Raw genomic sequence first — 16,453 nt, forward strand, 5'->3', positions numbered from 1 at the left:
AACAATTTAATGAAAACAAGTTCAAACCACAAACAACTTTGTCCAAAACAAGTTTTCAAAATGTGGATTTGAAATCGTAACAAGTCAGTATATAACACAGGGAAGAAGCAAAACTACTATGGGGCATTTGGAAGGAAACAAAAGGACAGATTTATGATACTGGGAAAGGGGATGATTCTTTAACAAGGTATAAAACATACAAAACAGAAAAGTAGGATAACTGTCTACATTAAAATCTTCTCTATCCCCAAAGACACCAGATGCAAAATATAAAGACAAGCCATAGGGGTGCCTGGGTGGCTCAGTTGGTTAAGCGACTGCCTTAGGCTCAGGTCATGATCCTGGAGTCCCGGGATCGAGTCCCACATCGGGCTCCCTGCTTCTCCCTCTGACCCTCTTCCCTCTTGTGCTCTCTCTCATTCTCTCTCTCAAATAAATAAATAAAAATAGAAATAAAAAAAAAAGACTGGCTTGAACCCAGCCCCTCTGTCCAAAAGCCACCAACCGGCTTACCTACCGCAACGCCCTGAAGACCGGGCCCACCTGGTCCACCCCTCCCCGCCCGGGTGTCGGGTCTCTACTCCCCGCCTCCCCAACAAGTCTCACCGCGCAGGCGCGGAGCTGGGAGGGAGGGGGTGTGAGCAGAAGGGGGCGTGGCCTCACACTGCGCCTGTGCCGAATTCCAGCTGTAAGTGTAGGGGAAATGATGTCCCGGTTGGGCTCCTCGGCCCGGCGGCAGCGGGGAGGCCCGCACTGCACAGGCGCAGACCGAGCACTCGCGTCAAAAGACGAAGAGAGCGCGCGCTCCCCACGTCCTGCGAGTCGGGCTGCCAGGCATTCGTCTCCCCCGTGACTCCCGCGGGGCAGGGCTGAAGAGCGATGCCCCGGGAGATCATCACCCTGCAGCTGGGCCAGTGCGGCAACCAGAGTGAGCGAGCGAGCGCCGGTCCCCTCCAGTCTCTGGTTCTGCCCCTTCGGGTCCCACCCAGTGCTTGGCATCCTGCAGTCCCCCTTTCCCTTCCATGAATCCCTTGCCCTATTGCGCATGATGAACATGTCCCAGATGGAGAGCCGCGCCTGGCCTGTGACAGCTCCCAGATCAGGTGTCTTGGGTGCAGCCTCTGAGTGTGACAGCCTCTGAGCCTAACCCTGGGCTCCTGAGGCCTTGTGACTAGCAGACCCAGGCATCTCTCCCCCTCCCCCAGTTGGGTTCGAGTTCTGGAAACAGCTGTGCGCCGAGCATGGTATCAGCCCCGAGGGCATCGTGGAGGAGTTCGCCACCGAGGGCACTGACCGCAAGGACGTCTTTTTCTACCAGGTGCCCCCAGCGACTTGGCCAGGGGGTCTGAGGGAAGGGCAGAGGCCTGGTACCGGGAAACCCGCTGGGCAGAAGAGCCAGGGCGGCTGGCTTGAGGAGGGGCGGGCAGACAGGAGCCAGAGCTGGGAGGATGGAGGACTGGGCCTTAGCTGATCCGGCCCCCTTGCTGGATGCCCCTTGACAGGCAGACGATGAGCACTACATCCCCAGGGCGGTGCTGCTGGACCTGGAGCCCCGAGTGATCCACTCCATCCTCAACTCCCCCTATGCTAAACTCTACAACCCAGAGAACATCTACCTGTCGGAGCATGGTGGAGGGGCTGGCAACAACTGGGCCAGTGGATTCTCACAGGTATCTGGGTGACCATCCCAGAAACCCCTGATGTTCCCTCCCCAGGGCAAGGCAGGCTCAGGCAGCCTGGGGATTTGACTAGACCATACTGACAATAAATAAGAGACGAAGGGATACCCTGACAAGAGGGACAGCCAGGGAGAGGTTTATGCAGACTGCAAATCATTTGCAAAGTAGCTTTTTTGGGTTGAGGGTCACGGCTGAGGCTCTGCTTGAGGGTAGCAGCAGTGTCCCAGGGTAAAGTTCTTGGTGCTGAAAAGAGATACTCCCCAGAACCTTCATCCTGACCCTCCCTCCCATGTCTCTCTCTACAGGGCGAGAAAATCCATGAAGACATTTTTGACATCATAGACCGAGAAGCAGATGGAAGTGACAGCTTAGAGGTGAGGCTCTGCCCCGCTGAAGGGAAAACAAGGCTGAAAAGTGCTGGGGAAAGGTCAGGACATACCTAACAGGTGGTGTGTTGGGGCAGTTCTATTCAAAACTATTTTTTGAGTATCCTCTGTGAGATATCGAGGTAAATAAGGTACAGTACTTGTCCTCAAGGAGATCCTAACCTGGATGGCATCAGCTCCTTAGGCATGAGTCTTCCTTCCCAAGGAGTGTCAGCCTGGATGGACACAGAAGAAGCCTTGAGACATGAGTGTGTTGGGAGTGGGGAATGAGACAAGTCTGAAGCCTCTCCCCCACATCCCTGGAGACTGCCTCTCCATCCCTCCCCATGCAGGGCTTCGTGCTGTGTCATTCCATTGCTGGGGGGACAGGTTCTGGCCTGGGCTCCTACCTTCTTGAACGACTGAATGACAGGTAAGCCTGTGTTTGGGGAGAGGGCATTAACCCTGGTTCCATGGGCAAGGTCTTTCCTTTTTATCCCTTTTTTTCTCTTGGACTGGAAGGCCTGGCACTGTGGCTTTGAGTCATTGGTAGGAACAGAGCCTGGCCATCCAGGGAACATCTTGGAAGCAAGAACACCCAGGAAGGGGTTTGTCTAGGGAGAGGAGGGACCTTAAGGGTTTGATGAGTTTGATGCTTTAGGTTTATTCTTTTTTGGCTCTGGGCTCTGAGTACTCAGTTCTGCCCTGGCCCCCCCTTTCATACCAAGAGCTTGGTGGCACTTGGAAAGGGATGGCCCTGTTAGCTCTAGAGAAGACCAAGATGGGCAATGATGGGAGTCCTTCCAATTCACTGTGTCACCTTCCCTTTTCCCTCTTCTTCACCCCAGGTACCCCAAGAAGCTGGTGCAGACGTACTCAGTGTTTCCCAACCAGGACGAGATGAGCGATGTGGTGGTCCAGCCCTACAACTCCCTGCTCACGCTCAAGAGGCTGACCCAGAACGCAGACTGTGTGGTGAGCACCGGAGAAGGGAGTAGGGGGCTTTGGTCCACCTCCTCAAACCAGTGAGACATGGACACCTGACCTTCCCAAGCCCCTGCCCAGAGAACAGAGGACCAACAAAGCCATACCCAGTGGCCCAAATTATGAACTAAGGACTTGACTCCAAGTTGCTTATAGTCCCTTTAGGCAGTAAGGCTCTCAAGAAAGTGTATACCCCCTGACATATGTCCCCAGTTAGCCTATTTAATGCCTATTCATGCTTAAATGCTCAGCCCAAGGGTCACTTTCTTAGTCAAATCTTCCCTGACCCCCCATTCAAGGTCAAGTTCCTTTGCACATATTTCAGGCTGTAACAGTACTTTTCTGTGAGGGGCACAGACTGTGCCTGTTTTATCTGCCATGTATCTCCAGAGCTAGGCACAGTGAATGGCACATGGGGACAATCCCATTTGTTTACTGGAGGGTAGAAAAGTGTCTTGTGATGCCCCTGAGACAGTGCCCCTTTTTAAAGCTAACACACCTACGTCCTGGCTTTGGAATTTAGAGGGGGCTAAGCTAATAACTTATCTCTCTGCCCACTTTCTCCTCAAAAAGGTGCCATGACCCTCTTCTGTCCCCCCCCCCCAGGTGGTGCTGGACAACACAGCCCTGAACCGGATCGCCACCGACCGCCTGCACATCCAGAACCCGTCTTTCTCCCAGATCAACCAGCTGGTGAGCCCCCACTCCTGGACTCTCTGGGCTGGAACCCCTCCTTACTGGAGTGTCGTCTCGGGAAGGGAGCCCTCTCCCCGGGACCGAGGCCCATGACACGCGCTGCTGTCCCCAGGTGTCCACCATCATGTCAGCCAGCACCACCACCCTGCGCTACCCCGGCTACATGAACAACGACCTCATAGGCCTCATCGCCTCGCTCATTCCCACTCCTCGACTCCACTTCCTCATGACGGGCTACACCCCGCTCACCACGGACCAGTCGGTAGGAGCAGCCCCGGCAGGCCCTCCCCTCGCCTTTCTCTCCCCCTGCTGCCCCAGGAGCTGCCCTTTGAGGCCCCCAGAGGCTCTGTTCTCGGGGACTGGTACAGACTGTCTTGACCCCACGCTGACCTGCTCTCCTCTCCCCTCTGCCCCTGGCTCCCCGCAGGGCCCGGGCTCTGGGGGCGGGGGGGTTCGCTGACGCTCCCGCACAGGGGCATGCCCTTGCTGAGCGGAGGAGGGCTAAGGTTCCTGGTCCCACAGCAGAGAGGCTCAGTGTAGACCTGCGTCTCGAGATACTTCCCCAAGAGACCGCACTAGCCCGAGTCTGATGGGGCTCAGGCATTGGACTGTGCCCTGAGTGCCGGCCCGGGCCCTGGGGCCCACTGTCCCCTCAGGTGGCCAGCGTGAGGAAGACCACGGTCCTGGATGTCATGAGACGGCTGCTGCAGCCCAAGAACGTGATGGTGTCCACAGGCCGGGATCGCCAGACCAACCACTGCTACATCGCCATCCTCAACATCATCCAGGGGGAGGTGGACCCCACCCAGGTAGGTGAGGCCCCTTCGTGCCACCCCTGGAACCCACGGGGTAGAGGAGAGGCTACCACCACCACTGTTGTGTGTTGTGTGCACCCCCTCCCCCCAGGTCCACAAGAGTCTGCAGAGGATCCGGGAACGGAAGCTGGCCAACTTCATCCCCTGGGGCCCTGCCAGCATCCAGGTGGCCCTGTCAAGGAAGTCTCCCTACCTGCCTTCGGCCCACCGGGTCAGCGGGCTCATGATGGCCAACCACACTAGCATCTCCTCGGTGAGCCTAATCTCCTGGTCTTCTTTGACCATTCTGTTCCACTAGCCACTCTTATCATTCTGCCCCATTCCATTCCAGCCCCTTATCTCGCACTGGTTCCCATCCTGGAGATTTCTATCTCTTTCAGCTCTTTGAAAGTTCCTGCCAGCAGTATGACAAGCTGCGGAAGCGGGAGGCCTTCCTGGAGCAGTTCCGCAAGGAGGACATCTTCAAGGAGAACTTCGATGAGCTGGACACGTCCAGAGAGGTTGTGCAGGAACTCATCGACGAGTACCATGCAGCCACGCGGCCAGACTACATCTCCTGGGGCACCCAGGAGCAGTGACTTCCTCCCCACCACTTCCCCTGGACAGTAAGCACAGTCCCCATAATGCCTGGTCCCTGTGACCCAGATTCCCCTCCCCAAAAACCTTTCTAGATTCATCTCCAGCCCAGGCACTGGCCCTACTTCCTCCCTTCTCTGCCCTGACCCTTGATATGCTTGTTTAGCTCTAGTAAAGTAATAAAGCTTTGTCATGAATATAGTCAGAGCTTGGTTGTGGATGTAGTCAGGGCTTGGTCTGTGAATATGGGGGGATGATCCATGTTCCCTCCCAGTTCCCAGGCATGTGGCCTTTACCTGCTCTAGCTTCCTACCAGTAGTCCGGGTGTCAGTGTGGTCCCTGTTTCCATTGGCATACCTGGCCTAGAACCAGGCAGCTCTACTGCAAGTCAGCCCTACCTCTCAAGATTACAGAGGGTTACTGAGGTCTGCTCTGTCCTCAGTGCCTAAGCTCCTGCCCCAGGGTGGACCAGTATTGTCCCAGACTCTTCCACTCAGGGAGTAGGCCGTGGGGGCTATTGAAGGAGGGCCTGCAGCATTCTGAGCAGGTCAGGAAACCTGGGACTCTGGATTCCCAGCGCCCAAGGCTATCAGATCCTTAGGAACGCAACCCAATTCAACCTAACTTGATAAAGCAGGAACAGAACTCAGGAGTAGGGCTGAGCCCATCCTGATAAGGTGTTTATCTGTGCCAGAGAAGTTCTTGGGTCTGATCCTGCCCCAAGCTTCTCTCCATTCCAGACCCAAAGCAGTAGGCACACCGAAATGGACCCAACGAGGGCCCAGAAGCTGGACACTGGGGTAGGAACTGGATAGGGCCAGTCCTGATGACTCACTGCCTTCCGGTCTCAGGGACGCCAGGAGGCCACCCCTGTGCCACTCAATGGAGAAGTGAGTGTGGGTAATTGCCAGCTTCCAAAACTGCCCTGTTGCCTGCCCCACCCAGCACCCTGTAGCAGCCTGCTGGCGAGGAGAAGGTTAAATCCAGAAGGTCATGGAGGGTGGAACCCTGTGGTGTCCAGACTCCCCTCAGTGCTGGTAAAAGCCCAGAATGTGGGCGTCCCCAGGGGTGGAGTGCTGAGCTATGGGACTCTAACTTGTCCCACTGACAACACTCCCACAGGAAGCGTTTGTGTAAATAGGATTTTTTTTTTTTTTTGCTTCTCTTCTACAAATAAATTAAGAAACAAACTAGAAAATTGTCTGCACCCATTGCAGCCCGTGGGTGTGAGGTGCGCCCTGTCCCTGCAGGGCCAAAAGGGTCCATGGTTCCCTCAAATCTCAGAGCAGTCCAGGTCCAGGCTGGAGGCAGAAGGGAGGTCGTGACCTCTTGGCAGGCTCAGTCCTGCAGCTGCCCCAAACAGCCAGACTGTCCCTGGGGCTCGTCCAGGCCCGGGCGCTGGCTGGGAGGGGAGGTGTCTGGCAGGTCTTGGCATGGAGGAGAAGGGCTGCTGCAAGGCCTCTCGGGGGAGGGATTGGGCAAGTAGGCATTCACCAGCTGCATGATCTCTTCCACCTAAGAGAGGGCAGAGGTCAGAGGGCAGTAGAGGCCACTGGGTTCTCCTTTGTCTCATCTTCCACCCAGGCTCCTCACCGGGGCCTTCCAAGAGCTGCCCCCCTGCAACCCTTTCCTCCTCACCACAGCGCTCTCCCTCACTCACTATGTGCCAGTCACACTTGTGTCTTTCTGCTTCTCTAGGATGCTGTTGTCCTCTCAGGGCCTTTCCACCTGCAATATCCTCCACCTGGAATGCTGTTGCCCAGATCTTCCTGTGGCTAGCCTAAATGTCACCTCCAGTATCCCTTCCTGACTGTCCTACCTAATGCTATGACTCCTTCCAGTCTCTTCATGTCACCCCACCCTTACCTTGGTAGCATTTATTCCTGTCTTACATAGTTTTCGATTCCTTCTGGAGTGTCTGACAGCCTGCTCTAATGTAAGCGCCTTGAGCTTGTCTTTGATCACTGCTGGATCCCCGGTGCCTAGAGCTGTACCCAGCTCAGTGTTTAATAAAATGTTTCTTGACATCCTTTCCCTTCCTTCCTCCTTCCACACCCTCTTCCCACTTACCTGGGGGCTCTGCAGGAGGAGCTGGCTCTCTCCCACCCTCAGTGCCAGGGTGTGGGGGCCCATTAGCTGGCAGGCGGCCACATGGCCATAGCTGACACTGTGGACGGGCTCTGTCTCACCCGGCCGGGAGAGGGACATGGCCTTGGCCCCCAAGCCCAGGCATAGCTTCTGTGGAGTGCCCCCACCAGGCTCCTACGGACAGATAGGTAGAGTCAGGGTGGAAGGAGGGGACCCTGCAGCATTATTTTTGGTGGTGGGGGGGCGATGGCTGTGAGCAGGGAGTTTCCCCGGTCCCCTCTGTGATCCACACTGCATGTGTGGAGGGGCTTAAGGCTCCGGAGAGGTGAGAGCCCAAGGGCCAGTGTGACTCCTGGGGTTTGGGAGGGGCAGCTGTGCTGGGCGGGGGCAGTGAAACGACCCAGAGTGGGGCCTGTGGCTCTGGGGCAGAGGTGTAGGGCTTGGGCCGCCAGAGTCCCCTCTCCCTTCTCCCCCTCACCGTGCTCAGCTCCAGAACGTCATACCGAGCAGCGCCGAACCCTGGACACTGCGCCGCCAGAGCCAGGTAGGCAGCCATGGCCTCAGCTCGGCCCATGCCCCGTAGCCGCTTCCAGCCGCCCAGCACAGCAGCCGCCCTGCCGGCGCCACCTCCTCCCTCGCTGGCCGCGCTTCCCGCCGTGCCGCCGGCCCCGCCGCCGCCGCGCCGGGTCCGCTCCGCGCGCCTCTTGGCCAGGCCCGGGCTCCAGATCGCCCCGGCCAGCAGGGCGGCGGAGGGCGGAGGCCTGGGGACGGGGCGGGGAGGGTCCTCCCGCGGCGGGGCGGAGGGCGGCAGCAGGCGGTCCAGGCGCGGCAGGGGCGCCCTCGGGGAGAAGTCTCGGTGCAGGCTCTGCAGACGCAGCGCCGCCAGGGCGCGCAGCGTGTCGTCGGGCGGGGGCGGCCGGCCGCGCAGCAGCAGAGCGTGAGCCTAGGAGGAGGCACTGGTGTCAGCGCGGGAGGGGCGGCGAACAGCCCTGGGGGTGCAAAATCTGAGGTCTGGGTCGGAGTAAAGCCTCCCGCGAGGTTGCCGTAACTGTTAAATGTGACGGCCCGGAAAGTGAGGGGTTCAGGCTGGGGGGGTCTTTGGGGGGGTGTGAATGCTGGAGATGCTCACCTGCTCAAAGAGGAAAGGTAGTTCGTGACCGTCTGGAGACAGCCCCTCAGGGTGCAGGGGCCCGTGAAGACGCAGACATAGTCCCCAACCAGAGTCCGGCGAGTCATCCAGCGCGGCTTCCTCCGCCGCCAAACTGCAGAAGAGATGAGGACTGGATGCCAGGCAGAAGCGGGACCCCCTCCAAGGCGCTGGCCACCGCTGGCGGGGGTGGGGGGAGGAGCGGGACCATGTGTTTGGGACGCCTGGAAAGCCGACAGCAAACCGCCCGCGGGCAGGGCCCCTCTGTGAACCAGCAAACGCGACTGTGCAAGGCAAGTGGCCAGCGCTCGGAAAACGTTTGCACAGGGATTGACCGGAGCTGAGAGGCAGATGGGTTAACGGAGAGCGGGGCTGGGGCTGGACATTTACTTCTCAAACCTGGTGAGCACGTCGGCCATGAGGGTACCCCCAGCCAGGACTCGCTCCTGGGCTCCTCGCTGCTCGTACAGTGCGAATGCGTTGCGGCTTCGGGCCAAGCCCAGCCGCCCCACCAGCTCTCGAGCAACCTGGGGCGGAGAAGGAATGGGAGTAAAGTCAGGCCGCGGCGGGGTATCGCCAACTTGTGAGCTCTTTCAGGTCTCCCGGTCCCGACACCCCTCCCCCCACCCTTATGCAAATGATGCATCTCAGACTTGGGCAAACCTAGAGCCCAGGCATCAGGACAGCCGGGCATGGGAAGCTGGGAGGAGGGGCTGAGGTTTCAGGGGTCTTTTCTGGCCTTACCTCGCCCGCCGTGGTGTGGGAGTCTATGGCCACAGGGCAGGCACCAGCCCCCGGACAGTGCACGGTGCATAAGAGCTCCTGCCGTTGGCTCAGCGCTGAAATCTCTGCCAGCGAAGGCACCAGCTCTCGCCCGCGCGTCCGGCCCAGCGCTTTCCTGATGAAGCGCGCGTATTCCGCCAGTTCTGTGTCCGGGAGGGCCTGCTCCGTCCTGGGTTAGGGAAGACCCCAGGTTCAGTGCCCAGAGGGCTTTCCTTCTCCCCCTCCCTCTCGCCTTCTTATAGTCTCCTTTCTTTCTTCTCATGGATTCCCTCCCTTCCAACTCAAGTTGCTTGAAGGTAGCCACCAGCTCTCTTCTGAATCTACCCTTGGAGCACTGCATGGAGCTGAATTACTTTCAAAGGCCCTGACAGCTCCCTCCGAACCTCCCCCTCCCACTTGCCAAAGTCTCCCTGTCCTCCTTCGAGTTGAAACCCCAAATTCAGCTCCATTCCGCTCCGCAACCTAAAAGCCCTGGCTGGACTGCCTCAGCCTGGAGGAAAAGCAGCCCTTAGTAATTCATCTTGCCCAAGGGGGGGGTGCCTTTTGTAATTCCTCCGCCCGAAAGTGGGATATGATCTTGTCGTTCCCACAAAGACGCTGTACATATTAGCAGCGGTCAAGTCTCTTCCCTTCTCTGGCTCGAAGTTCTCCACCCGCCAATTTGGCAAGGCCTGTCATTCTCTCCCAGCCCTGTAGCTCCCTTCCCGCCCCTCCCCCTCACCTCTCCAGATGCCCCAGGAGGTGCCCCCGCACAGCTCCCCCGGGCCGGAAGGTGCAGCTCATGCAGGTGAGGAGCTGCCAGTACCGAAGGGCCGCGGGGTCTTGGGTAGCTGGGGGCCCGGGGGGCCCTGCGGGGCCCGAGGTCTGCTTAGCCAGCTGCAGGAAGAGCTCGTCGCGGAGCGCGGGCAGGTCCCGGCAGGTTTGGAGCACACCCTGCATCAGGGGCCCGGGGCGCCGCGCCCCCTCCAGCGCCTGCAGCGCCAGGAACAGCCGCACCGCCTCCTCGCGCAAGGGTGCGTAGCCCGGACCTGCGGGAGGGTGGGGGCGGAGGGACGGTTTGGAGAGGGGACACAGAGCTGGGCCCTGGAAGGAAGGCATGAACCAGGGAAAGGTCAGAGGGAGTGTAAGGGGACAGGGGTGGCAAGGAGGGGAGAGTACGAACGACAGGAAGAGTGAAGGGAAAGCAGTGGTCCCCACAGAGCCTCCCAGGCCCCTCCCCCTCCGGAGCCCCTAAGGCTGCACTCTGAGTTAGTGAGCTACAGGGGTTGACTAAAGGACACAGGTTCAAACCCCAGATTCTGTAATTGGGCACTAAGAGCCATCACCATGGCTCAGAAAACAGGCTGGATGGGGAGTCCGGAAACAAGGGTTCTTCTCCCAGCTCCCCTTAATCTTCTAGTTTTAGAACCAGGACTGGTCACTATTCATTTTGGGGAAGAGATATAGCTGGATGAGGCCAGCACATTCTCCCAAAGTGCTGGCTTTTCCAGCACTTGTAAACATAGTATGACAGGGGCTTAAGAGTATAATGAAAAATAGCGTGTAAAAACTCATGAAGGAGTATTAGTAGTCAGAATGAAACCCATAGAGAAGGTGGTCAAAGGGGAACTTTTTTCCTGCGCTGGCTCCCCTCTCCTCCACCCTGGGTTATCAGTCTGGTCAGCTTCCATTCTCAGTCCTTTGAAAAGTGAGGGGCTGGGCCCCTTTTGGACTTATAAGCCCTTGTCAAGTGTCAAGTGAGGCATTCAGATTCCCCGTCCAAGGGACTGGAGCCATGCCACCACTCACCTGGGGCGCTGACACCGTAGGGCAGGGGCAGGAGTGGAGCATACAAGGCCCCACTGGTGTGCCTCAGAATTGGGTTCCGGCGGTAAATAAGGGCCACGGCCTCCGGGTCCCCACAACTCTCCTAGAAGCCAGGGAAGGGAGTCACAGGGATGGAAAAAGGGGCTCCCCACGAACTCAGAAATCTTCTGGGTCCACCACCCTCCGCTTTCTCCATGAAGTCCCCTCTTTCACACCTGAATGTCCCGAAGCAGCAGCTGGGTAGGGGTCTCCAACGGCGCCTTGGAGGCGATCACTTCTCGCAGCGCCACCCCCCAGCGCTCAGCCTCGGCCTGGCGCGGGGAGCAGAGCCGGACGCTGTGCTTCCGGCCTGACACGGTCACTGACCACAGACCTGGGAAAAAGAGGCGGTGGAGGGCAAATCAGGGCCGGCTGGGGCCGATGCGCAGGGAGGTACAAGAATCCCCATGAAGTCTCACCGGTCTCCTTGGGACGGCGCTCGGGGCCAGTCACCGAGCACAAGCTGGTGAGCACGAGGCTCCCGAGGCGCCGCGCCCCCTTCCCGCCGCTACTGAACTGGTCCAGGGAGTCCCGGGTGAGCACGAACCAGGCCCGGCGCGGGGGCAACCAGGGCCGAGCCCCTCCTCCGCGGGGCTCTCTGTACAGCCAACCTGGGGAGAGGGGAGGGAGAAAAAGGGGGTGAGCAGGAGAAGACGTTATCCCCGGGAGGGTTGGGATTGGGACTTCCAGAGTGCATAAGGTGGGTCCCCACCTTTCACGACGACGTCCGGGTCCTCCTCGGGCGGCCCCTTCTCCGGGATGAGGCTCCGTGTCTCCTCCCAGCTCTGCAGCCTGGGCCAGATGGGAGGGAGGGTTGGGCGAGGCTGTCGGTCCCGCACCCCGCCTCCAGGGGGCTCCTCAGTCGGGGCTCCCCAGACCGCGAGGGGAGCCTGCTCCTGGCCTGGACACCCCTCCCCCAGGCTGTGGGAACCGCTGGGCCGTTCTGACCTCGCACCAGAAATAGCCCAGACCCCCCCTTTCTCCCCGCGCCCCCAGTCGGACCGCCCCCCCCCGGGACCCCGGCCAAACCACAGCGTCCGGCGTAAGGCCTCTCCCTTATTGCACAACTGCGGGAGGGAAGACGGCGAGGATTGGGGTCCCGGGAACAGGCTGGGGACTTCATACCCTGAGCCGCAGGGGCCGAGCTCACCTGTCTGAGACCGGCCCGCTCCTCACCGGCTGAGTCAGCGTCACGTCCAGGGGGCCCTGGGGAAACAGGCGGGGGCAGCCCTCAGGATCACAGCCGTCAGCGCAGGATGCCCGTGGCTTCTGCCCCCAGGACAGCGCTGCTCAGGGAATTGAGGAATCAAGGAGTGGGGTTGTGACTGTGAGGGAGAGAGCTGAAGCCACGAGGTAGCCCTTTCTGCCAATCTCTACAGAACAGCCCCAGCTAAGAAGTCAAGGCTCCCGCCTTGTCTCTGTTTCCCTTTGAAGATTTAAGTCAGGGCAGGATATGGTGGAAAGAGCACTGTGCAGGGAGTCCAGTCGGGAGACGTGGGTTCTAGTAACAGTCTGACCACTAACTCGAATCACTAACTGGCTGTGGAAACTTCACAGATCCTCTCAGTCTTTGGGCCCTAGCTTCCCCATCTTTGAAAAGAGAGAGGTGGATGGAGCTCCTTCTTGTTGGAAGTCAACCCCTCCTCATTTTCCCTTCATTGGCTGGCAGACAGGCAGGTGGTGGGCACAGAGGTGGATGAAGGGAAGAGGGACTCCTTCAGTATATGGCTTTCTCCAAGAACGTCTTATGCCCTCCCACAGACACCCCTGAAACTCAACGGTAAGCAGAGACCCTCCCCCTTTGCTAGGGCTCAGGAAGGGCAGGCTGAAAAATGGCACACACTCTCCAGGGGAGGTACAGTTCAGGATTTTGCCCTTCTCCCCCCTGCCCTGGAACTTCAACAGGAGACTGGGGTCTGAGAGAGTCCAAAAACCCATCCAGGAGCCAGGTCAGGCAGGAACTGTGCCATGGTCCCATTGCGCCCAGACTGTCAAAGCCAGGATGGGGAGGTGGGGGAGGGGGGACAGGGACACCTGTCCCCAAGCTCGGGGGAGGGGGGTGGAGGTGGAGCATGAGGGAGGCAATGGCGTGGTTCACAGAGCCGACCCTGCCCAGGCTGGAAGCTTGGGGACGCCTGGGTCCTGTGCCTTCCCGGGACGCAGATCCACCTCTTTTTTCGAGGGTCCAAGAGGAGTTCTCAGCCACACCACTGCGGGGGCAGGTGCTGACCATTCTCTTAGACCAAGTCTCCTAATCGCAGTCCCCTGCTTCCCTCCCTCCACCCCCCTCTATATTTATCCGCCCTCCGCCTCCGCCAGGTGCTGGCGCCGGCCCCAGCGGCGCAGCCCGCCCCACCCGGGCACAGAGCCACTGGGCCTGCTGGGGACCCCTGAGCGGGGGATGGGAGCTTGACCCAGGCCATAGCACATGGGAGTCTGGTTGCGGGTGTGCAGGGGAATCCGGGAGGGGACCTCAGGGGATGGAGGTCTTCCAGACCAACAGAGCCTCAGTTTCCCCACGGGGAGATTCCACAAAACCGGGGAGCCAAGTGTCCCTCACCATCCCCTCAGGGATTCCCCAGGAGCCTCACCAGGGAGGGCCGAGAGTTCTGTCTTGAATGGCAGGGTAATGACGAGGGGTCCTCGAAGAGTCGTGGCCCCCAGCTCCCTCTCCGTGGGGTCCCTGCCACGGACCCCAATCTGAGGATGCCTTCTCCCCCTCTCCCAGGTCCCCGCGGCGGGAGCTCCGGCATCTGGCCCCAGCACTCAGCGCTCACGAACTGGGAGCGGAGCGGACCCAGGCGTCCGAGCCGCCCAGCCGGCCTCGCCACATTCCTCGGCGCTGGCGGAGGCGGAAGGAGACGGGATGGGACGCGGGCCCGGCGGGGAAGGGAGAGGCAGGGCCAGGTCGGGCCACGCGTGACGCCTCCCCTGCCTCGGGGCCCCTAGCAGGTGGACAGCGCCCAGCATGTGGCGCGAGGCCCACAGGCACATCCCGAGTAGGGCTGCTCCTTGAGCTCCCGGGGGCTCCTGGCCCCCCAGGCAAAAACCTTTCCCACGTCCCCGTCAGCCAAGAGCACGGCGTTTGGCTGGAGTCTGGAGCAGGATCAGACGTGACGGCCGCTTGTAGTGAGAGGGATTGAGACAAGGCTCCAAACCCCCAGGGACTTACCCTCCCGCCGCCCGCTGGACTCGGGGTCCGCAGCTCAAAGGTCTCCTCGTCCTCGTCCTCGTCCCCGTCCCCGCTAAGCTCGCCGTCCCCGTAGTCCCGGTGCAGAAGAGTAAAGCCTCGACGGCAGCAGAGGAGCCACCACAATCCCCCGGGGAGAGGCATCCGGGCGAGCAGCCGGGGAATGGGGGCGCGGGCAGCCGGGCCGAGCTGCAGGGGGTCGGAGAAACTGGCGGGGCTCCGACCCCAGCGGGGGAAAGATGCGGCGGGAGGAGGGGAAGGGAGAGGGGGACAAGGAGGAGGCAGTGTCTGGCGCTAGGGTGCAAGGGGTCGCTTGCTAGAGCCTGCGGGGGGCTCGGGGTCCGGGCCCCCGGAGGGGGAGGGGGAAAGCGTCCAGGGCTGGGGGGGGGGCGGGCAGCAATGTCCGGAGCTGGGAAGTAGTGTCCGTTGTAGTGTCCAGCCCTGTGGGGGGCAGTGTCCGGTGCAATGTCCGAGGTGGGCAGTTGTCCAAGCTCCAGGGAGGGTCGTGTCCGGTAGGGCGTCCGGTGGCCGGGGCCCGGGCCGCGCGCGCTGCGCTCCCTGCAGCCCCGGGACTGGCGCGCTAGGGGCGCGAGCACAGCGCCGGGACCCCGCCTCCCCAACCCCCTCCCCTCTGAGGGCCCCCCCCTTTCCCTCTTCTTTCTCTCCTCCCTTCTTTACAGGGCAGGGTGCAGTTTTCGTCACAGCCTCCCCTGCCCAATCCCTGTGCCTGGCGCCGGGCGCGGCCACCAATCAGGCCACTGAAACCGCGGCGGGTTGCATCATGTGCCCCTGGCTTGGTGACAGCGGGGAGGAGCAGAGGAATAAGGAGGGAGGAGGCGGTGCGATGTCAGCCACGCCCCCGTCCCTGAGGTCGGGCGCGGAGTGCTAGTGATGTCACGGAAGCCCGCCTTCATGCCCTTGTTTTAACTCTTGGCTCACCAACCAACAGATTAAAAACCCTCTGGAGAAGGAGCTTTGGAGAACGAAGGGCATAGGGCATAGAGGAAGGCCCCGACTGCTGCTCCCTGAACCCCTGTCTCGTCTCAGGGTCCCTGAGAAAGGAAAGATCTTCAGCTGCCTGCGCCAGGCACCGCTCTAGGGGCGGCCCTCCGCCCCTGGATGGAGTAGTCCAATTCTTTGGTCTGAGTCACCTCCTTTTTAAGGTGAGGAAGCTGAGGCAGAGACTCGGAGAAGTGCAGACCCAGGTCGGAAATAAAACCTAATTTTGAGCGCACAGCTCACTGAACTCCAGTGGCGAGAGTAATTTAAGATCCAAGGGAATTCTGCGGTCTTGGAATAGAGTGGAGGCCTCTCAGGGTGAATAGCCTGAGGTTCTGTGTCGGAAGGGGTTAAGCGAGGCGGTAAAGGGACGGGGCGGGGCGGGGCCGGGCCGCGGACGGGGCGGGGCCAGGGCGGTCGCGGGCGCGCGCGTGCGTTGCTGACTCAGCGGCGATTCCCGCGGTCTCCGGCGGAGGGTTCCAGGTTGGCCCCCGGTGGCTGGCTTGTAACCTTTGGGAGATCAGCGCCATCTCCGGGCCTTCCCCGGATCCTGTCTCCTGGTGGCGGTGGCTTTTGGTCTCAGCCGCCTGAGGCTCTAGGAAGGAAGGCTTGCCCGAGCTGGGCGGGGCGGGACAGGGCGGGGACGTCGGGCCAGCGCCTCCCTTGAGACCTCCTCGCCACGCCACGCCCTTCTTGCCCCGGGTCCCCACGGTCCAGGCTGGAGTGGTCGGGGCAGCTTTGCTGACCGGATATTAAACTGCGAGAGTTGTCGCACGTGAACACCATCCTGCCTACCGTGCTTGTGTAAGACAAAGACCAGGCATCAATGCGACCGTCTCTAGAGGCCCATCGGGGCCTTGCCCTCGCCCCAGATGACAGTGGCCAGCACTGAGATTTCCTGGAGATGGAGACGTTCGAACCATATACTCTCTTCCCTGTCTGGATCCCAGGTCCTTGCCTGCAGGAAAGTTCTTTCCGATGTCTAACCTCTCTCTTTCCGGCAGGCTCAGTGCATTTCCTCTGACCCTGTCCCCAGGGAAGATGGAGAACGGCAGTCACCCCCACCCCCACCACGCCCATGATAACGACTCTGGAAATTTTCAAATTGGAATCCTCTCCTTGGTTTTTCTCCAAGGTGAAAAACTCCGACTGAACTTTTTAAATTACCTTTTTCTTTTTTTCTTTCCGCCACAGAACCTTAGAAGGGAACTTAAAAGTGGTAATCTAATCCAAGAGCCTACCCCAAACGGGAATCTCCTGGCCACTGTCCCTGACTACCACCACAC

The 16,453-nt window shown here is 60.1% G+C and overlaps 2 protein-coding genes across 8 annotated transcripts; one reads left to right on the forward strand and one right to left on the reverse strand.

Annotated features, from left to right (window-relative positions):
* The first annotated feature begins 703 nt into the window (after positions 1-703).
* On the forward strand, positions 704-5,316 carry LOC112815774 (tubulin gamma-2 chain). 2 transcript variants are annotated; one of them, XM_025861965.2, is made up of 11 exons: positions 704-928; positions 1,206-1,318; positions 1,503-1,670; positions 1,985-2,053; positions 2,371-2,477; positions 2,893-3,019; positions 3,635-3,721; positions 3,837-3,986; positions 4,381-4,533; positions 4,631-4,792; positions 4,920-5,316. In XM_025861965.2, exons 1-11 carry the CDS (start codon positions 880-882, stop codon positions 5,115-5,117), a joined length of 1,383 nt encoding a protein of 460 aa, XP_025717750.1. In that variant the 5' UTR covers positions 704-879; the 3' UTR covers positions 5,118-5,316. The 2 variants fall into 2 exon arrangements, with proteins under 2 accessions (XP_025717750.1, XP_025717749.1); XM_025861964.2 differs by having other exon boundaries at positions 2,398-2,477.
* Positions 5,317-6,258: 942 nt separating this feature from the next.
* Positions 6,259-15,009, reverse strand: PLEKHH3 (pleckstrin homology, MyTH4 and FERM domain containing H3). 6 transcript variants are annotated; one of them, XM_073889503.1, is made up of 14 exons: positions 14,151-14,263; positions 13,570-13,820; positions 12,129-12,184; positions 11,691-11,770; positions 11,398-11,589; positions 11,155-11,312; positions 10,922-11,042; positions 9,855-10,161; positions 9,095-9,302; positions 8,741-8,877; positions 8,333-8,465; positions 7,682-8,146; positions 7,186-7,377; positions 6,259-6,630 (listed from the first exon to the last, which is right to left on the reverse strand). In XM_073889503.1, exons 2-14 carry the CDS (start codon positions 13,729-13,731, stop codon positions 6,454-6,456), a joined length of 2,388 nt encoding a protein of 795 aa, XP_073745604.1. In that variant the 5' UTR covers positions 13,732-13,820; positions 14,151-14,263; the 3' UTR covers positions 6,259-6,453. The 6 variants fall into 6 exon arrangements, 4 of the variants coding, with proteins under 4 accessions (XP_073745604.1, XP_073745605.1, XP_025717758.2 ...); XM_073889504.1 differs by lacking the exon at positions 13,570-13,820 and having other exon boundaries at positions 8,750-8,877; positions 14,151-15,009; XM_025861973.2 differs by lacking the exon at positions 13,570-13,820 and having other exon boundaries at positions 14,151-15,009.
* Positions 15,010-16,453: the final 1,444 nt, after the last annotated feature.

This window comes from Callorhinus ursinus, unplaced genomic scaffold (assembly GCF_003265705.2).
Source record: "Callorhinus ursinus isolate GAN/ISIS: 27379988/994484 unplaced genomic scaffold, GSC_fseal_2.0 scaffold108, whole genome shotgun sequence".
Lineage (NCBI taxonomy): Eukaryota > Metazoa > Chordata > Mammalia > Carnivora > Otariidae > Callorhinus > Callorhinus ursinus.

Bases quoted from the DNA above. Each gene is read 5' to 3' on its own strand.
- LOC112815774 (XM_025861965.2), top strand. From the start codon at position 880: ATGCCCCGGGAGATCATCACCCTGCAGCTGGGCCAGTGCGGCAACCAG. The intron at 1,319-1,502 runs GTGCCCCCAGCG...GCCCCTTGACAG, and splicing joins AGGACGTCTTTTTCTACCAG to GCAGACGATGAGCACTACAT. The intron at 3,987-4,380 runs GTAGGAGCAGCC...CTGTCCCCTCAG, and splicing joins CGCTCACCACGGACCAGTCG to GTGGCCAGCGTGAGGAAGAC.
- PLEKHH3 (XM_025861973.2), bottom strand. From the start codon at position 14,312: ATGCCTCTCCCCGGGGGATTGTGGTGGCTCCTCTGCTGCCGTCGAGGC. The intron at 12,185-14,150 runs GTAAGTCCCTGG...CTGTTTCCCCAG, and splicing joins GTCCAGCGGGCGGCGGGAGG to GGCCCCCTGGACGTGACGCT. The intron at 10,162-10,921 runs GTGAGTGGTGGC...ACCCTCCCGCAG, and splicing joins CTACGGTGTCAGCGCCCCAG to GTCCGGGCTACGCACCCTTG.